This window comes from Grammomys surdaster, unplaced genomic scaffold (genome assembly GCF_004785775.1).
Source record: "Grammomys surdaster isolate TR1022 unplaced genomic scaffold, NIH_TR_1.0 126185, whole genome shotgun sequence".
NCBI lineage: Eukaryota > Metazoa > Chordata > Mammalia > Rodentia > Muridae > Grammomys > Grammomys surdaster.
In genome coordinates this window covers 6,500,737-6,520,922 of record NW_021620991.1, presented here as the reverse complement: position 1 = coordinate 6,520,922, position 20,186 = coordinate 6,500,737, and the positions used below count along the sequence as shown (strand labels likewise).

The 20,186-nt window shown below is 49.2% G+C and overlaps 2 protein-coding genes across 2 annotated transcripts; one reads left to right on the top strand and one right to left on the bottom strand.

Annotated features, from left to right (window-relative positions):
• Positions 1-986: 986 nt before the first annotated feature.
• Positions 987-17,135, bottom strand: Pgd (phosphogluconate dehydrogenase). Its single transcript, XM_028758002.1, has 13 exons — positions 17,018-17,135; positions 16,446-16,521; positions 15,475-15,654; positions 12,140-12,205; positions 11,304-11,422; positions 10,403-10,472; positions 8,331-8,465; positions 6,482-6,671; positions 4,150-4,280; positions 3,862-3,995; positions 2,110-2,209; positions 1,849-1,971; positions 987-1,757 (listed from the first exon to the last, which is right to left on the bottom strand). Exons 1-13 carry the CDS (start codon positions 17,023-17,025, stop codon positions 1,638-1,640), a joined length of 1,452 nt encoding a protein of 483 aa, XP_028613835.1. The 5' UTR covers positions 17,026-17,135; the 3' UTR covers positions 987-1,637.
• On the top strand, positions 6,968-7,674 carry LOC114612913 (40S ribosomal protein S8). Its single transcript, XM_028758003.1, has one exon. The coding sequence runs from the start codon at positions 7,006-7,008 to the stop codon at positions 7,630-7,632; it is 627 nt and encodes a 208-aa protein (XP_028613836.1). The 5' UTR covers positions 6,968-7,005; the 3' UTR covers positions 7,633-7,674.
• Positions 17,136-20,186: the final 3,051 nt, after the last annotated feature.

Sequence of the window (20,186 nt, the reverse complement as noted above, 5' to 3'; positions counted from 1 at the left end):
ACCAATAGCTTGTTGGAAAAGCAGAATGCGGGATCGACACCAACAAGTACTTTTTTACACTCTCCAGGGTGGTGCCATGCTGGTGGTATAGTACAAGAAGCTCCAATCTGTTAGTGTACCTACTGTGTGCTACACACGGGACACTGGCCAGAGGCCTTCTGAAAACTTGCACAGTGAACTCCCCATCAGTACAGCATAGCACTGGTACAAGGCAGAGCACATCCACACAGCACCCACTGAGGTGTGGAATTATTGCTCTCAGGGAGACTCTTAGGATGGTTTTCCCATGAAACAGGCCATGGGCAGGAAAGGATACTCCTGTTACACAACTAAAAAGAAATGCACCTGATCCTACCTTCCACAGCTTCTTGGAGGGTGAACTAGAAAGGGCTAGCCTTCATCCTTACCAACCCTTGGATTGCTCACCCTCCAGCTTCTCTGTTGGTTCTCCTCAGAATTCCCTCTTCTCCAGGTATCCATCCATCTGCCTCAGAGTAAGGACAGTAGGCAGAAGAGCCTCACATGGGGCTGCGGGCAGGTAAGCCTGGCCCTCGTGTCTAGGAAGACTGGCATCAATTGGAGTCCATTGGCAGGGTATAGGGATGGACTCTCTACTCGAGGGGCCTTGAGGCAGGGGGATCATGATTCTCAAATAACCTACACAGGAGGGTTTGATGAAAGCTGCTTCGCACGTTGGCTCTCCTTCCCTGGAAGCTTCTGAGGCTCAAGTCAGAGACAGAGGAGAGCCCAGCTGTCCAAACAGACGCTGTTTGCTCGGCTCTCAGGCCACTGCTGGGACAGACTCTAAAGAGGTCACAGAGCAGAGTTCCCTGCTGGCCTAGCACAGCGAGATGGCCCAAGGCCAGGTAACAAAATCAGCAAACAAGACAGACTAGAAGCCTCTTTCAGGAACAACTTACCACACTGAAAGTCCCACCGCAGAGCAGGGCGGGACCTGGACAGATTGGTGCAGAAGACACAAAGAGGCCAAGCCAGTCTAAAAGTTTATTACGAGTGTGTGACACGGGGGATGTACGTGAACACCCAGGTACCTGCTGTGCCAGTAGGAAAAGACCAACAAGAGAGCCTCTGCCCACTACTCCCTGGCTCCTCACCTCCCTCCAGACTTACTCATTACCCTCAAACTAGTCTGTCCTGTTTTATTTGGAGTCTTAGAAAAAGCCAGAGTTAAAAACAAAAAGGCTAAAGGAAAACAAATCAATTCCCGATAGTGAACTCAGTGCAGATCTCTCTGCCAGGCACACCCACAAGAGTATAACCATACACTCCTTTACTGTGTGGCGGACAGCAAAACCACACCCATGATCCACCGTCCAGGCTGTACAGTCCCACACACCCATCCCCTCTGTGTGCTAAGAGCTGCAGTCTGGCTGACCCACATGGCACAGCTCAGTCAGGGAGTGGTCACGCAGCAACACACAAGGTCAGTTCCTGGGCAGCGCAGAAGATCGAGGTGGTGCACGTGGTGGTTCAGAAACTACAGACCATGGTGACTTCTTCAGCAATCACAGCCAACACTTGGCTAAGAGATCTGAGCAGGAACTAGGGCAAAGAGGGGTGCTGAGTGCCACAAGGGCTGTCCTGTTGCTGGGAGGGAGGGCAAAGCCACAGGCCTACTAGGCATTGTATGAAGAGGACGACACACTGCCACCGTGGCCTGTCCAGTTGGTGTGGATAAATTCTCCTGGTTTGGTTAAGAGTTCATAGGTGTGAGCCCCAAAGTAATCCCGCTGAGCCTAGGGGAGGAACACAGTTGGTCAGGGTGGTGTACAGTCACACAGCCCTCAGGAACCAGCTGGCCTAAGGTACCACGGCTCCCAAGCTCACCTGGATGAGGTTCGCTGGCAGCATCTCGTGTCGGTACCCATCATAGAAGGAGAGGGCAGTGGTGAAGCAGGGCATGGGGATGCCTGCCTGCACCCCAGTGCTGATCACCCGCCGCCACGAGTCCTGAACAGAGAGCAGAGGTCAGCGGCTGGGTTTGCCCCAGAGACACTGAGGTTCTCGTCTATAGGACAGACTCCAGAAACGCCAATGCTACTAACTGAGACCCAGAGAGCACAGCACCACTCATTGCCAACCACGTACCTGGCAGTTGTCAACCGCTGACTTAAAGAAGTCATCTAGCAGTAGGTTCTGAAGTTCTGGGTTTCGCTCAAATGCATCTTTAATTTTTCCCAGGAATACACTGAAATAGTTTACAAGAAATCAATCTTAAAACAGCAGCAGGCCAGATGTCTGGAAACAAGCTCTGCATACTCATACAGACGTGCAAAGTCACAGTTCTCATGCCCCACAGCCAGCAGGATGACCTTCAGAAGTACAGAGGAGCCAACCAGGCGGCTCAGCAGGTAAAGCTGTTTGCCACTGAGTCTGACAATCTGAAAATCTGAATTCACTCCTGGCCCCACATGGTGGAATTAGAAAACCAACCCCACAAATGGGCTACACACAACTGTGGCACATGTACCATCCTGCAAATGCAGGCAGAGAGAGAGAGAGAGAGAGAGAGAGAGAGAGAGAGAGAGAGAGAGATTGAGTGTGTGTGTTTTGCATTTGCATGCATACAGTGCCAAAGGAGGCATTGTACCCCTTGGGATTTTGGGATTGATGGTTGTAAGCCACTATGTTGTTGCTGGGAACTGAACCTGGGTCCTCTGGAAGTGCTGAGCCATCTCTCCAGTCCCATAAAAATTATTTTTAAAAAAATTGTTTTTGAAGTATAGAGAGTGAGGTGAAGACAGAAGGGTCAGTAGCTCAAGGCTAGCCTGTGCTATGTAAGACCCCTTCCTCCTATCAAACAAAAATGCAATGGGCACAGGAGTCAAATCCAGAGGATGGGTTCAGCCAAAATTCCTGAGTTCTCAAGCCCCTCATAAACTAGCCTTGTATTTACTGTGTCAGTGACACGGCGCAGTGGGCAAAGGGGCCTGCTGCAAACCCTGAAGCCCACAAGGTAGATGAAAAGGACTGAAGGGGAGTGTAGGAACTGTAACGGGCAGCACCGTCAAGGGTTTTATGACGGCATGTGTGCCTTGTGTAGACCTTGGTGCTGGCTAATCAGCTCTGGCAATTCCAGGGATGAAACAGTCAAACAGTCAAAGAAAAGCTACATGGGATTCCAACAAGACAGATTCTCAGCTCCTGGACCAACTACCAGATCTAGAACCCCCTGAATAAAGGGGGACCTACAGCCTTTCACAAGGGTAACTACACGGGGGTGAGAGAGAATCAGACTTTCTGGAGGCTACCTAATTCTAGGAGATCCCAAGCAGCACTGTGGTCTTCCAGCTACAGTAGGGCTTGTGGAGGTCAGGTTTAATGGAATTTTGGCTGAAGTGTGACTCACAGCAGGTCAGCGGCTTCCTAAACTCATCCTGTGGGTATTTCCTCAGTCCCAGAATATACAACTGGGATGGATACACTTGGGATCTGTCAGAATCCCTACACATTTTGCTGACCTCCACACATGCCTGGCCTCTACAGCTCCTCCCCAAGAGAAGTCAATCACACCCACACAGCGCGGGGCATTGTCCAGCCGGCTTACAACGCTCACTGTGATGTGAATGGGGCAGGAAGCGGGTTCACTGCACTGCCTAGGAGTTCCAGGACAGCCAGGGCTATACAGAGAAACCCTGACCTCCAACTCACAGATGCACCTGCCTCTGTGCTGGAATTAAAGGTGTGTGCCATTCTGACTCACTCTTTTCTAAACTTCTGATCCACAAGTGTTTTAAGGTGTGGACACCTATGCAGAAGGGTACTGTAAAAGTGACCTGTGACAAGGTGACCCACGCTGCTGGGGAGTGCACAGCAGTGCTGAGCTCACCTCTTACCTACCTTCGGATGATGCAGCCCCCTCTCCACATCAGGGCAATGGCGCCATAATTGAGGGTCCAGCCAAACTCAGTGGCTGCCTGTCTGAGCAGCATAAAGCCTTGAGCATAGGAGATGATCTTTGAAGCATAGAGGGCCTAGAAAGTGACACGGACTTCAGAGCTGTGGTTGGTGGAGTGGCCACACCCAGAGACCCCAGAGAGGGTGACGGAAGGGGAAAGGCTAGCCATGAGGACAGGGTGGAGGATCTCTACAGACCCTACCACAGGCAATGAGGCAAGGGGCAGTCACCTTACGGATATCCTCCAGGAATGACTTCTTACTGTCTTCTGGCTGGACCACCTTGGGACCCGTCAGCTTTCTGCTGGCCTGAACTCGCTCTTCCTTCAGAGAGGACAAGCACCGAGCAAAGACAGCTTCTCCTGGTGGGGAAGAAAGGGCCAATCAGAGATCCAACACCGGAATCCAGGACAGGGTGAAAGATTCAACCTGCACCAAGAGCTGAGTGCTTTGACCTGGGTTACGGGGAAGGGCCACGAAGCTCTGAACAGTTAATTCCACGACTGAAACACCAAGTTAGCCTCCCCACACAGATGCCTTCTACTACACAGATCAACCCAGAACTCAAAAGGATGTTTTAGGTGAGAGAGGTGAAGGTAATGATGGCATGTAATAACTCAGTATTAACCCAAGAGTAGAACCTCAGGTTCTTTTTTTCTTTTTTGGTTTTTCGAGACAGGGTTTCTCTGTGTAGCCCTGGCTGTCCTGGAACTCACTCTGTAGACCAGGCTGGCCTCAAACTCAGAAATCCACCTGCCTCTGCCTCCCAAGTGCTGGGATTAAAGGCGTGCGCCACCACTGCTCGGCCGAACCTCAGTTTCTATGTACAAGAAATTAATGTTGTCATGAGACAGGATTCTACAAGTACACGCTGACCTCAGACTCACTACGCAGCGGAGGTGGCCTTGACCAAGGGTTCTCCTGCCTCTGCCTCCCAAGAGCTTGGATTACAGGTATTCTCCACTCCTGACTTGAGAGAATTAATTTTTAATTGTTCACTAAAGATACAAGTAATTGTCTTTTAAAATGTTTATTAAAATAAATGAATATTTAAAATCAGGGTGGGTGGATGGAGAGATGGCTCAGCAGTTAAGAGCACTGACTGTTTTTCCAGAGGTCCTGAGTTCAATTCCCAGCAACCACATGGTGGCTCACAACCATCTGTAATGAGATTTGATTCCCTCTTCTGATGTCCTCATTTTTTAAAAGATATTTATTAATTTTTTGTTTGCTTGAGACAGCAGGGTCTCTCTAGGAAGCCCTGGCTGCCTTGGAGCTCACTCTGTAGACTAGGCTGGCCTTGAACCCAGAGTTCCTCCTGCCTCTGCCTCCTGAGTGCTGGGATTAAATGTGTGCGCCTCCATGATCAGCTTTACAATGTATTTTAATTGTCATTTCTATGTGTATGAGTGTTTGCCTTCTGTATCACTTGTTTGCAGTGCCTGCATCGGATCCTTATAATTGGACTTTCAGACCCCCACCAGCAACCACGTGTGTGTGTGTGTGTGTGTGTGTGTGTGTGTGTGTGTGTGTAGATTCACACACATGAATGCAAGAGCCCTCAGAGGGAGGCCAGGGGTCAGCTCTCCCTGGTGCTGGTGTTACAGGGGGTTGTGATTAACCTGATAAGGGTGCTGAGAACCCAATCTCTAGAATAGGAGTACGTACTCCTAATGTCTGAACCATCTCTTCAGCCCTCAGGCTGTTGTTAATACCCAAACCCCTGGGTTTCACAATATCCTTCAATATACTACATTAGAACATTTAATACTTTCACAAACCAGCCCTTGTGGCAGACTACTGCTCAATTTATTTATTTAAGATGAATGAATTTTCTTTTCCTCTAAAGTGGGTTGATCTCCGGGAACTAGCACAGTGTTTTAGTTTTGGGGAAAGGACACAGATATACTTGAGAACAGGGATAAGAAGAGGTCGGCTTGCCCTGACCCAACCGCTTTCCTTCCCTTCAGCATGACTTGACACTTGTGGAAGGAAACACTGCAAGACAGTTGTGCAACAGCAAGTGTGGCAAACTCTCCCAGGCACGCAGGAGTTGACTGAGGCCGCTTCCTCTCAGTTCATTAGGTAGGAGAGGAACATGTCCACCCTAGCAATGGGAAGGACGCAGTCTCTAAGATAATGAGGGTGCTTTGAAGACAGGACTGCTGATACACATAGCTGAGTGGGTGGTGGACAGCTGTCTCTGCACTGCTGGGGTTGGCCCAACTGCAGCCAACTTCCTCCTCCAAGTGCAGGACTCACCACCCACCCATCTTCCACAGGGTGAGGCATGGCTAATCATAAAATAAAGGAGGACGGACAGACGGACAACCAAACCCAGGGAATTAATGTTGAATACATAAGCAAAATGTGCTTGTGAACTTTTCTTACTGAACCCATTATTAAAGAAATCTTAGAAAAACAATCAACAACCCAAAAAGCATGCCTGAATTCCCGGTACTCAGGAGGCTGAGGCAAGATGTACGTTCAAAGCTAACCTAAGCTACTACTCATCAATATTCTCTCAAGAACTACACAAAGAAGGGGAAAGGTGCAACATTACCAATGAGGGTGACGGGCATGCCGTACTCCAGCGCTGAGATGGCAGTCCACTTCCCAGTGCCCTTCTGCCCAGCGCTGTCCCGGATCTTTGGTAACAGCTCTTTGCCATCAGAGTCCCGGAACTTGAGAATATTAGCAGTGATTTCAATCAGGAATGAGTCCAGCTCTGTCTTGTTCCATTCTTCAAATGCCTACACACAGAGGAGAAAGCCTGCTGAGAGGGTTCTCTGGGCACTGGGATAGCTCAGTGGTGGACACTGAGTTTCTCTTTTTTTTTCTTTCCTCCTTATTGGATTTAAAGACAGGGTTCCTCTGTGTAGAGGGCTGTCCTGGAACCCGCTCTGTAAACCAGGCTGGCCTTGAACTCAGAGATCTACCTGCCTTTGCCTCCCTAGTGCTGGTATCAAAGGTGTGTGCCACCGTGGCCAGCTGATGGGGAGGCTCTTCTTATGTATTTTAATATTTCCATAATAGGAAACCGGACCGTGAAGCTTTGCGCTTCCTCTTTCCAGCCAGCGCCGAGCGATGGGCATCTCTCGGGACAACTGGCACAAGCGCCGCAAGACCGGGGGTAAGAGAAAACCCTACCACAAGAAGCGGAAGTATGAGCTGGGACGGCCTGCAGCCAACACTAAGATTGGCCCTCGCCGCATACACACAGTCCGAGTTCGAGGGGGCAATAAGAAGTACCGTGCTCTGAGATTGGATGTGGGGAACTTTTCCTGGGGCTCTGAGTGTTGTACTCGAAAAACAAGGATCATTGATGTTGTCTACAATGCATCCAATAATGAGCTTGTCCGCACCAAGACCCTGGTGAAGAACTGCATTGTGCTCATTGACAGCACACCGTACCGGCAGTGGTACGAGTCCCACTATGCACTGCCCCTGGGCCGCAAGAAGGGGGCCAAACTGACTCCCGAGGAGGAAGAGATTTTAAACAAAAAACGATCAAAGAAAATTCAAAAGAAATATGACGAAAGGAAAAAGAATGCCAAAATCAGCAGTCTTCTGGAGGAACAGTTCCAGCAGGGCAAGCTTCTCGCCTGTATTGCCTCAAGACCAGGCCAGTGTGGCAGAGCAGATGGCTATGTGCTCGAAGGCAAGGAGCTGGAGTTCTATCTGCGGAAGATCAAAGCCCGGAAAGGCAAATAACCATCCTTCATAGCTCGTGTAATAAAGGTGTTTGCTGTTATATGTTAAAAAAAAAAAAAAAAAAAAAAAAAAAAAAAAATTTCCATAATAAAGTACTGGGACAATGCATGTGCTTCCCACTAGGATGAACTTAAATGATTTTTAAAGATTTATTATTATGTTTATTTCTTATTGTTTGGGTATTTTTGTCTGCAAGTATTCATATGTACCACTGTATACAAGGCCCACAAAGGTCAAAAGGACATGACTGGATGGGTTCTGGAAACCCGGCCCAGTCTTCTACAAGTTCAGAGTAACAAGTGCTCTCAACTGCCAAGCCCCCTACTTGGTCAACAAAGCCAGCTACTTACTTCCCGTATGGAGCAAAGGTAGGAACAAGAGGACTGGGATGGGCTCTGGTGCAGGGTCCTCGCCTACTATGCCTAAGGCCAGGCCCTGTGCTCCACGGGGAGGGACAGAGATGAGGTCACACACAGAGCCTGACAAAGCACGGCTCACTAACTGTAGACTGCGATGACTGCTCTGTGGCTGGTTATCACACTTTACGATGCTATTACTGCGGCTTCCCTTACATTAGGCAGAGTCCATGTGGGCCACCAGACAGCCAGGTGAACAGGAAGGAGAGGGGTTAATTGTCAGCAGCAAGCTCTCTCTCATCTGAGAGGTGACTGCCCAGTGGAGGCAGTGTCGGCACTCACCTGAGCCATCTCCTCATGCCGCATGCCCAGAACGTCCTTCATCAGGTGGTAGGCCTCGCAGATGAGCTGCATGTCCCCGTACTCGATCCCGTTGTGCACCATCTTCACGAAGTGCCCCGCCCCCTCGTCTCCCACCTGGTGGACAGTGAACGAGAGCTGTCAGAGCAGCAAACCTCAGAAGTCTCAGCAGGCCGAAAGACTTCAGAAAATAACATGAGAAAACAGTACGGTTTCACAGGAACCTCCCAACACACCCAAAGCCCAGTTTCTCATTATTAAAAACAACTCCCCACTCCTGGACCCCAGCCCCACATGTTAAAGTCTCCATGGTTTTGAAGTTACTGGTTTTCTGGCACCTGCTGGTTAAAATAAATTAGATTACTTGTATTTTCCCTAGATACAAATGTAATACAATTGTTCCTAACAGCTACTGAGGGTAAAATGACCTTATATTAAGGTCTGGCCTTGGCCTTTTAATGCAGAAGTGCATTCTCTGATGGTCCTGTCACTGGCAAGGTATTCTGGTAGGATGTACCCAGCTTCTCAGTTTGTCTTGGGGAATTTGAGGAGGGCCTCTCAGCTGTGTCACTCTGTGAACACTGTCTAATGGACAGGGAACCGGTACACGTCAGCAGAGTCCAGAGCAGCACGGCTCCAGGCTCAGCCATATGCAGCTCCTTCGACAGCAGGGCGGCTGGGACAGCTTGCCTATCTACCTTTATCACTGGCCTGCCCCTTCCGATGTGGACACTAACTGTGCAGTATGTGGACATCTTATTTCCCCCTTCCTGTTGCTCCAGACGTGAATGAGCCTAGGCTCACCCACTTTCATTCTCTATACTATTATCCTTATGACTGAACCCAAGCCCGAAGGCCACAGGAGTCGACTCTGGCTGAGTCACGGTCCTCAAGTGGAAGCTGGCTTTTCCTTTTGACTCTGTCCTAGAGGGAGTTACAAGGAAGCTGCTGTCTGTCACCAAGGAAGGACACTGCTTCAGGGAAAGGCAGCCACCACAGCTGGCAGGTCAGTGAGAGAGCTTCCTGCATGCCCACACGCCTGGAACCGTCTGCATCCCTGCCTTTAATCATACATATCACTAAAATAATCAGGTGAGCACATAAAAACAGCAGGTATAAAAGGGGAGCGAGGTGTGGTGGTGCACAGGTCTGTAATTCAGGACAGCAAGTCTTGAGGAAACACACTAGGTATTGGGGGCAGAAGATGGTTCAGCAGGTAAAGGTGCCTGCTGCCAGGCCTGAAGACCTGGGTTTGATTCCAGCATCCACATGATGGAAGGAGACAACCAAGTCCTACAGACTGTCCCTGGCCTCCACATGCAGCTGCCTCAGTCTCCCACGCACATACACTGGAGAGAGAAATGGAAATCAGAGGCAGACACAGACAGAGAACATGGAAGGGGAAGAGGAAGAAAAGGGAAACAAGGAAATAAATCTGAAGAAAAGCTGATAAGAACAGAGAGTACCTAGTTCAGCTGTTTCTCAGATAAGCCTTCCTGTAGAGCTCTGTCCCAGGTCACACCATCGGTTAACAAAGAACCCTAACAGCAGCTCTTGCCTCCTAGGCTGAGGTGCTAGTCAACCCATGGTACTGTCTGAAGTATATGCTCATTCTCACAGCAACCCAAACCGGAGGGAGAGAGAGCGCTTATGGCCAGATTCCTGAGTTTTGGTGGACATCTGAGTACAGAAAACTTGAAACTCAGGCTACACACAGATTCTTCCACCCACATGCCCTGAGGCATCTGACAGGACAAAGTGGCTAGCCCACTCTAACTCCCACATCCTCTGGCCATCTCACTTCCCTCCACCATGCTGACCCTCCCTCTCCATGGTCCTCTGTTTAGTAGGGTTGAGGAACTGCTTTAACACAGGCCCCAGGCCCTCGAGGGCTGGCTCAGGTACAAGGACATTAAGACAGACAGGTATGTACTTCAGGTACAAGCTGGGACAGTGACTTAAGACTGAGAAGCTCACAGCACAGGGCTAACCACTGGGACCAAGGTGGTCTTTCTTCAGCTGTGCACTTCGTCAAAGGGTAGCCCAGAACTTGCCCAGTCACAGCAGGGTTCTCCAGTTCCCACTTTTGCAGCAATGGCTTGGAAGATGGTCTTGATGTGGGGCCTGTGGGAAGGGGAAGTATAGTTCAGACAGCAGAAGAAGGCAGAGCTTTCAGCTCATGGACGCCACTCTCAGAGTGATGGATGTGCTAAACTTTCCAGAGACACTCTGGTTTGACTGCTGACATGCATGCACCACCCACCCTGTGTGTGGGCCTCAGAGTGGAGGCTGACCTGAGTCAACTCACAAAGGAAAAGGCAAGGCAGAAGCACCATGGAATCACCAAAGAGTGAGGGGTGTGGCTCGGCAGTAAAGTGCACACCTAGCATACACAAGGCCTTGGGTTCCAGCACCTCACTGACCCCCTCAGAACAGGAGACTCTTCCACCACTTTATGAGGACAAGCTATGACCCAAACCAAGCAGCACAAGAACATCTCAGGAACACTCTCACCATCTGGATGTCTGTCACCAGGTACAAGATGGTTCTGCACATCTGGATCAGAGAGAAGCCAGCACTGTGCAGTACTCTAAGAGATGCCCTCATCTGGAACAAATCCAACTCTTTGCCTCATCCCACCTCGCTGATGTTCAGAGGAGCCCCAGGCCCTTCCCCTCACGAGTCTACCCTCTACCAAACAGAGGTGCATCTTCTCAAGAACGTTTGGTACAGACCCCGGAACTTGACACCTGCAAAGTCAATGTTAAGGACTCTAGCCTAAGCTTCCAAAGGTCTCTGCCGGGACAAAGTGAGAGTGGAGGATGCACACCGTGATGCAGGAGCGCCTATCTAGATGAGGCCCGTGCGTGCCCAAGGCCTCCCAGCAAACCCTTCCGCCTCACCCCAAGCTGGTTCCTGTGCTGAAATGCATGCGTGTGGTGCTGATGAACTCACCAAGCCTCCTTGTTCCCTCCTGGCATGAGTGACGGCCCGTACCGAGCCCCATCCTCACCACCACTGACTCCACTCCCCACAAACAAGATGCCCTTGGCCTTGAGGTCCCGGCATCTTCTCTAAAAGAGAGAAAAACAGTTTCAGTGTTTTCTCACAAAATAATTTCTTCTGATGAATCAGAGGAGGTGTAAGGCCAGTAGAGAGAGCTCACATTTGCAAGTAAATGACCCGAGGACCCGGGGCAGCCAACTAGTCAAGACAGATTATACAGTCAGTGTCGCGGCTCAAAAGAAGTAATAGAGTCCTATCATTTAAATGAAGGAGGCTACAACAGGAGGATTACAACTTTGAGGTAAAAATTCCTGTAAAAAATTTAAAAGAAAAACGTAATTTTTTAGATAGCTACACCACCCCTAAGAGGAATTCTTGAACACACAATCCCATGTCGATGGAAAAGACCTTAAAGGGTAAAGTGTAATGAAGAGGTTCAGTGGTGACTCGCTGCTGTTTCACACGTCAGACCTCGGGACTTGCTTTGGTCAGTGATTTCCAGCCATGCTGCACAGTAGCAGTATACCATGCATTACAGGAGGTGGAAACTATGCAAGAACCCCTCGGCCTGCTGTGTCTAAGCCGTCGTCTCCTGAGTTATACGCACACACAACAGGGAATCTCATCCATTAAGTGTTTTAGCAGAAAAAGGCTGAGATCCAGCATGCCAGGACCAATCCCCAAGGATTACAAGGCAGTTCACTCTTCTGTCATATAAACAACACTAGTATTTCTTTCTAGAATGTTCTTAAGACCTGAAAGACTTTGGACTGAGGGACACTTACTGTCGTATCCCGGTATTCAGAATTTCCTCCGTCAATGATGATGTCACCAGTATCCAACAATGGCACCTGTAAACAAACACTACCTTAGGGTGGACCAAAGGCAGAAATAAAACATACCTTGGCCACCAAAAACAAAGATAAATCCCAAATAAACAATAGGAAAGCAGTCACATGAAAACTCTAAAGAATCCTCTTTGAATGTATCTGCACCTCTACATTCGTGGCTACCTAACCCAGTCAGACCCCTACAGCACGCACCTGCCATCTCACCTGAGACAGGGTCTCACCATGCAGCCCTGGATGGCCTCACTCACAGACCTACCTGCCTTTGCCTCTGTCTTGGAAGCTGGCTGGCTTTCCTCTTTATTGCTCAGTGTCCCCCTCCAACGCCACACTTGAGATTACGTTAGTACTTTCCTAGGTTGAAGAAAAGTTAGCCAGCTTCCAGCCCACTGTGTGGGAGCTAACGGTGGGCAGCCTGGCATCCTGCTGCACAGGAGGCTCAGTATGCTCTTTACCTCAGGGTCCTTCCTTTCTAAGCCTCTTACTTAAACAGTAGCGTACTGGTTATAGTTTCTTCTGTCTTGGATACAAATATAGGAAACAGCACTCTGCCTGAGATACTTTAACTCTCCCTCTGGGATCACAGCTATGTCTACTTCATTTCTATATCAGTCCCTTGCTTCACTCCACTGCTTGTTGGACAGTTATTTCTGAGACCCGAAATAAATTCTTCCTACCTGTTCCCCTTCATTCATAAATATATTTTTCTTCCAAAGATATTCTTTTTAAAAACTATTTTTATTTTTGTGTGTATGTGTGAGTGTGAATGTTTGCCACTTGTGTGCATTCCCATGGAGGCCAGATGTTGGAGGTCTTAGAGCTCCCATTACAGATGGTTGTGAGCCACCATGTGGTTGCTGGGACTTGAACTCAGGACCTCTGGAAGAACAGCCAGTGCTCTTAACTGCTGAGCCACCTCTCCAGCATCTCCGAAGAGAGTCTTATTAAAGCCAACAAATTGATACAAGAGTGCTAAACAAAACAACTATTTATGAGAATTGTTATTTTATTATGAAGAAACAAAACTCATGTCTAAATAAAACCCACTGTGGACACTAAGGTTAACTACCGGCTAGCACTAAATATTGATAAATATCATTGTCAATACTGCAGGGCACCAGAGCTGGGGATTCATCTCAGTGACAGCGTGTGCTCAGAAGGTGAAAGGCCCTGGGTTCTTTTCCTCAGGACCAAAGCAAAAGCAGAGAACACAGGCAGGCATGGCAGTTGGTGCCTAGAACCCTAGCGCTAGGACTGAGGAGTGCTGTCATGATCAACGCCAGCTCATAGTAAGTACCAGGCCAGCTAGAAAGGCAGATCCATAGTAAGCCGGGTGGTGGCACATGCCTTCAACCCCAGCACTTGGGAAGCAGAGATGTAGGCATAATGTTACACACATAATGTGCACAGTGTCAAGGTTATCCTTGTATTCAAATGCTGATTCCTGGGCCCCCATATCTAGTTGCAATCTTTATTCTGAGAATCTCCTGTCTCAATGTTGTGTAAGCATTGCTCCCCAATTATTCCTTGACTGGTCAATCAAGAAGCTGATCAGCCAATGACTGAGCAGGGGAGAGAATGGGGCTGGACTTCCTCCCAGCCAGGGGAGAAGGAGAGACAGGAAGTAGGCATTCACCTGGAGGAGGAGAGGGTCCAGGAGGCACCATGAGAAAACTCCTGGGTCAGAGAGCCAGGTCAGTACTAAAATCCAAAGACGGCAGGTATAGAGGCCGGGAGGCAGATAGATTAGATTAGAGGAGTAAAAGAGAGTGAAACTGAACAATTGTTTTCCCTTAAAGCTGTAAAATAAACCAAACAGTCCAGTTTGGGAGCTAGCTAGGTTAAGAGAAAAACCACAACACTTTTAAATTTGCACTAACGCAGGGGCAGGCAGATCTTGAGTCTGGAGTCACCCTGGTCTACAGAGTGAGTTCCAGGACAGCCAGGGCTCCAAAGTGAAAGCCTGTCTCAAACATGCCCCAAACAACATAGTAATACACTGTCTCAAAATAAAGAAAAAATAAAAATAAAACAAGCGAAACAGAAGAGCAGCAGGGATGTGGTTCAGGGTGCTTGTGTTTCCCGGGTATGCACCAGGCTCTACAGTAGGTCTCCAGCACCGGAGCCAGGGGAACACTACAGGAATGCAGGGCGCACACACCAGGACCCCGACCCCCTGGGACCCACAAGACTGTCAGATAAAGGTAGACTTTAATAGAGGACTACTGTTCAAATGCTATTACTCTTCACAAACTCTGACATGTCCTCAGTGTCCTAGAATTACAACCACTCAAGAATATGCCACCATGGGCCAGCAAGATGGCTGCTGAGTGGGGAAGAGCACTGTCAGACAAGCCTGATGGCCTGAGCTTGATGCTGGGAACCAAAGCAAAGACTGAAGAGAACTGACTCCACCAACCGTCCTCTGAGCTCCACTTGTGTGCCCCATGACCCCACACTATAATAATAATAATTAATAATAATAAAATCTTTGGTCAGTGGGAAGGCTCAGCAGGTAAAGGCACCTGCTTTCAAGCCAGACAACCTGAGTTCTTTCCACAAATCATATGGTGGAGATCAAGGACCAACTCCCACAAAAAAGTCCCTGTGACTTCCACATCCAATGTGTCATGCTTACGCCCACACAAATACTAAATAAATAAAAGTGCGTGTGTTTTGTTTTTTGTTTAAATAGGGGCTGGAGAGATAGATAGCTCAAGGGTTAAGAGCACTGGTTGCTCTTGCAGAGGACCTGAGTTCAATTCCTAGCATCCACATGGCAGGTCACAACTGCCTATTAACTCCAATTCCAAGGAATCTGACTCTCTCTCTTCTGACTTCTTCAGGCACTTCATGTATGTGGTGCAGGCACTCAGGTAAAACACTCATCCATATAAAATAAAATGAAAAAAAAAAAAACTTTCTAGAAAGAACATAGCTTGGCGGTGGTGGCATGCGCCTTTAATCCCAGCACTCAGGATGCAGAGGCAGGTGGATCTCTGTGAGTTTGAGCCACCTGGTTTACAGAGTGAGTTCCAGGAAGGCCTAGGCTATACAGAGAAACCCTGTTTGAAAAACTAAAAACAAACAAAAATACTATTCCGTAAGTGCCAGTCAAGCCAACCAAGACTGAAACATTTAAGCATTTTACCAGAACTGATCAGTTTGTACCCAGAAACTGAAAACGAAATCTCCGAAGTAAGACAGTTAGAGAGAGGAACAGACAAGAGCTCTGAGTTGCGAGCAGCATCTGAGAACAGAGCTGGCCTTACTAGTTTCTCGATGAAATCATCTACGGCTTGGCCAGCCTTCACAAGCAGAATGACCCGGCGAGGCTTCTTCAGCTTGGAGACCATGTCCTTCAAGGACTGTGCACCGATCACTTTGGTTCCCTTTGCCTCATTGGCCAAGAAGTCATCGACTTTGGACACGGTCCTATTGAAAGCACAGACCTGGAAGGACAAAAGGCCTGTCAGAGGGTCTGGCGCACACACACGACGCTCAGGTGCTGGATCCAGCAACAGAGAAATGTCTATTCCATCCAAGGTCTAGGAAGAGCTGACCCGCCTTCTCTTTTTAAGTGCTAGGTGATCTCTGCAAAGTCCGGTCACAGCAGAGAACCACTTGTTGCTTATCAGGTTGAGCCTGTCACTACTGCCTCGTCCTTTGTCCCTGGTAACCCTGGCATCTAAGCCATACTACTATTTAGAAACAACACTCAGACCCCACAGGCAGGAGGATCCTCGGGCCCTGGCAACTCAGAAGGCTGAGGTGAGAGGACTCTGAGACTCCACTGTGACAACACCGTGAGACCAGATGCTATCTACAAAGAAAACAAATCTCCATTTACCCCAAGCCTTTCCCACTAGCCAACTGAGCTAGAACCTCCAGGATCTGGGTCCCTTTGCCCCTGTGGTTCTCAACCTTCCTAATGCTTCGAGCGACCCTTTGATATAGTCCCTTGTGTTGTGATGACCCCCAATCATAAAACTATTTTCGTAACTGTAATTCTGCTACTGTTATAAACTGCAATGTTGAGAACCACTGCTTTTATATTTATTTCTATCCAAGGAGGCTTTTCCTTCAATTACAGAGACAGCACTAAGTAGAAATTATTCTACGAAGCAACGGGCTACGAAGTACGGGGCTTACTGAGTGAGAAGCATTATCAGATGCCTTGGGATCTCTGGAAAAAAACAATCCGCCGCTCTCAGCGGGAAGACGACGTTTCCTCACTACTTACCACAAACCCATGATCATTCATGTTCAAAATTAAGTTCTGGCCCATGACAGCCAGTCCAATCAGTGCAATGTCAGCTCTGAAATGCCAGAAAAGGGACAAAGAAAGGATGTTAGTATTACTTAGTCGCTTTTAACAGGACGGGCAGCCTACACCCTTCTCGTCTGCGCTCGCACCACATGCACCTGGGATCGGCCGCACCCTGCACCCTGCACCCCACTGTTCCATGGAAGTTCCTTCTAAAGGGCGTCCGGGTACACGAAGCCTCTAGTGCCCTGCCCCTGCCCGTCATTCCTGATGGCCTGGCCAGTAGAAGGGGCGTGGGCCGTCCCCCACCCAGCGCGGCCTTCCTTCCGCGCGAGCCCGTCGCAGCCGCAAGCTTCCAAGAAGGGGCGGCCGAGCTTGCGCTGCTGCCCACGGCAGGGACCCTGGGGTTCAGGGGTCAGGGCTGCGCGAGGAGACCCAGGTGACCCCCGGGGCTGAGGAGAACAGGGATACAACTGAGCAGAGCCCCGCCATCACCACGCTTAGCCCCGGAAGTCTCCCGGGCCCGACTGCGCGTGTGGGTCACTCACTGGGCCATGGCGGCGGCAGACAGAGCTGAACCGAGGAGGAAGAAACACGAAGGACTGAGCGCTCCGAGGCAAATGCAGTGAAGTCCGGCTCCCGGCGCCTCAAGAGGCTTACCGGGACACCGGCCAATCAGAAGACAGGGGTGGGGCGATGTACCACGCTATTGGTTTTCCGCGGCGCCTGTTATACCACCTGAGGGCAAATGGACCCGCCCACCCCCGGGGTCCAGATCTGTAGAGCGCCGAGCAGTCGATGGCACCTTGAGCAGGAGAGGAGCTAAGTTTAAAGGGCTTTTTTTAAGTCTTCTAGACGGAAGCACGATGACTCCCGCCGGTGTAGGAGCTCGGGTTTGCAGCTCGGCATAAAAGAGAAGACCATGGGCTTGCTGTAGCCCTAATGGTGTAACTCGGGTTAGATCACAGATTACAATTTAGCAAGCCCACGGGCGCTCTTGATCCATGTCTGCTGTTTCCCTTCATTGTCCCTCAACTCTGAGGCAAGACTCGAGTCTGTCCTACCTGTGGGAACCCAAAGTGATCAGTGCGTACCATTTTTGCAGGTCAAGAAACAGCGGCGCAAACTAAGGCGAGATGATCAGCAAGTAAAGGGCAACGCGGGTGGAAGTAGAACCCACTCCACAAAGTTGGCTTCCGACCTCCACGTGCGACAGTGGCTAGTGCCACAAGCACAGAAGGAGAAAGACAGAGGAGCGGAGGAGGGGCTTGTAGGTCTTTTGGTTTTCGTAATTGATTTTAAGTGTATGGGTTTGCCTGCACGTATATCCGTGTACCTCGTGCGTGGCTGGTGATCCGGGAGGTCAAGAAGAGGGCGTCGGATCGCCTGGTAACAAGACTGGAAGAGAGTTCTTCATTGTGCATGTAGTGGAACACAAGTACTCTTGTCTACGGCCTCCACCCTCCACACTCCCGTTTCCTCAGCCCCGCTGCGTAGCAAATTCTGAGCTTCCGGCTCTGGAGTAGATCTGGGGTGCTGTTTCGTCTGCTGGTCAGACACTTTTAGTTTCAATTTACTTTCCCATTCAGATTCAGGTGTTGGTGTGCTGCTTTCCATTGCCTGCGTCTTTATCTTCCCACCGGCACCCCAGGAGTGTCTCTTATGTCCTTCAGTGAATTCCTTTTATCTTTTGTAAGTTTTGCACACAGTACATAGCCCTTGATGGCAAACGAAAAAACTGGCTTGTACCAGCTTCTTGAATTTTTTTCTCACTCCAGTACTACGAGTCAAACCATAGCTTTTGAGCATTCTAGGCAAATGCTTAGCCATTGAGGCACATCCCCTGCCCTGCCCTAAGTGGCTTTCTGTTTCTGTGTCTTTCTCTCTCTGATAGGTGCCTGATGTCCCCACTCCTCCAGCCCCCTATAAATACCGATACAGTCAAATTTGCCCCAACTCTGAGAACTGGACAGACCATTATTTCCAAAACAAGGGTGGGAAGCAGGGAGTACCAGGTAGGAGCTGCCCCTGAAAGATTCTTAAGAGTCAGCCCATCGTCTATCGTGTACAACACCCGGCGTGGCGGTGGGGGTGGTCAAGCGTCCAAGTTTATGCTTTGCTTTGATTATTTCTTTATTTAGACAAGGTCTCAAGTCCGCAGCCCTGGCTTCCACGCTTTTAAATTTGTTATGGTGTTGAAGCTGGAACTGCTGTGTTAGTTAGGGTTCTCTAGAGTCACAGAACTTATGGACTGTCTCTATATAGTAAGGGAAATTGTCGGAATGACTTACAGTCTATTGTCCAACTAACCCAGTAATGGGCAACTATGAATGGGAAGTTGAAGAATCTAGTAGTTGCTCAGTCCCACGAGGCGAGGTGTTTCAGCTGATCGTCTGTATAAGCTAGAATCTTGTGCTGACAAGTAAGCGCAAGCAGGCGAAGAAGAATGAGCCGTTCCTTTTCCTATTGTCCTTATGTAGGCCTCCAGCAGAAGATATGGTGTGTGCCACCATGCCTGGACTTGGCACTTGCTCTGCCTCAGGCTGGCCTTGAACTCAGAGATCTGCTTGCCTCTGTCTCCTGGGATTAAAGGCATGTACTATGTTGCCTGGGCCTAAGCTTTTCATTGTCATTATGTCTCAAGATCTGGAACAAAATTGTGTAGCATCCCGTGTCAAGATCCCATCGAAAGCCTGTGTCTTCCAGCCTCAAGATCTGAATCATAGGTATGCCCTCCATTTCTGGATTGTAGTTCATTCCAGATATGGTCAAGTTGACAACCAGGAATAGCCATCACAAATTACTTTCATGTTTTTGAACTAGGTCTCACTTTGCAGCCTAGGGTGGCCTCAGACTCCCAGCAGTCCTCCTGCTTCTCAGCCTTCCCAGAGTTGAGACGGTAGACATGTACCATAAAGTTCAGCCTTATGTTTTGACACTGTAGGTCTGTAGTTGAGGCCTCCCCAATCCAGGGCCATGCAAAAGCTATGTAATTACTGTAGTTATTATTGTCCAGTGCCCCCACCCCCGTTTGCTTATTTTGTGTGCTTGTCTGTGTTTGTGTCTGGGCACACATGTGGTAGTCTGATTTGCAGAAGCCAGAGCCAGCCTCCCCTACCGTGTGGTTCTGTGGATCAAACTCAGGTCATCAGGCTTGGCAGCTGGCACTTTTACCTGCTGAGTTATGTCACTGGCCCTAGCCTTAGCTGCTGTTTTTGGTTTTGTTTATTTAGTTTATGTTAGACAAGTGGTGCAGGCTCCTGAGAAACCCAGAAGGTGCTGGAGTTGTGGGCTGCTGTGAGCCCCCTAACATGGCTGCTGGGATCCAAACTCCTATGAGAGAATAGAATGTATTCCCAGCCACCGAGCCATCTCTTCAGCCACAGTTACTTATTTTTGTTTTGTTGTTGTTATTATTGTTTGTGTGTTTGTTTTTAGGGCAGCATCTTACTGTATAGCTCAAGCTGGCCTCAAATTTGCAATCCCCAACTCTTCCTCCTGAGGTTACAAGCTTGTGCCACAACACCCAGCTCTTAGGCCTTCTTCTTAAGTCCAATGGGCCATGGTGGGCCACCAGGGAGGAGCTGGGATTGGCTGGTTTTCCCTGGATACTAGAACACTGTGCAATTACTGCTATACTGGATGCCACCCCCACAGGCCTCTCTTTCTCACAGGCTGGATTTGGCATGTTAACCTTATAGCAAGTAAGGATAAACC

Coding starts and splice junctions, on each gene's coding strand:
- LOC114612913 (XM_028758003.1), top strand. CDS start 7,006: ATGGGCATCTCTCGGGACAACTGGCACAAGCGCCGCAAGACCGGGGGT.
- Pgd (XM_028758002.1), bottom strand. Junction 3,996..4,149: donor TCCTGGAGGATATCCGTAAG/GTGACTGCCCCT, acceptor GTCACTTTCTAG/GCCCTCTATGCTTCAAAGAT. Junction 1,758..1,848: donor TGCCAGCGAACCTCATCCAG/GTGAGCTTGGGA, acceptor TTCCTCCCCTAG/GCTCAGCGGGATTACTTTGG.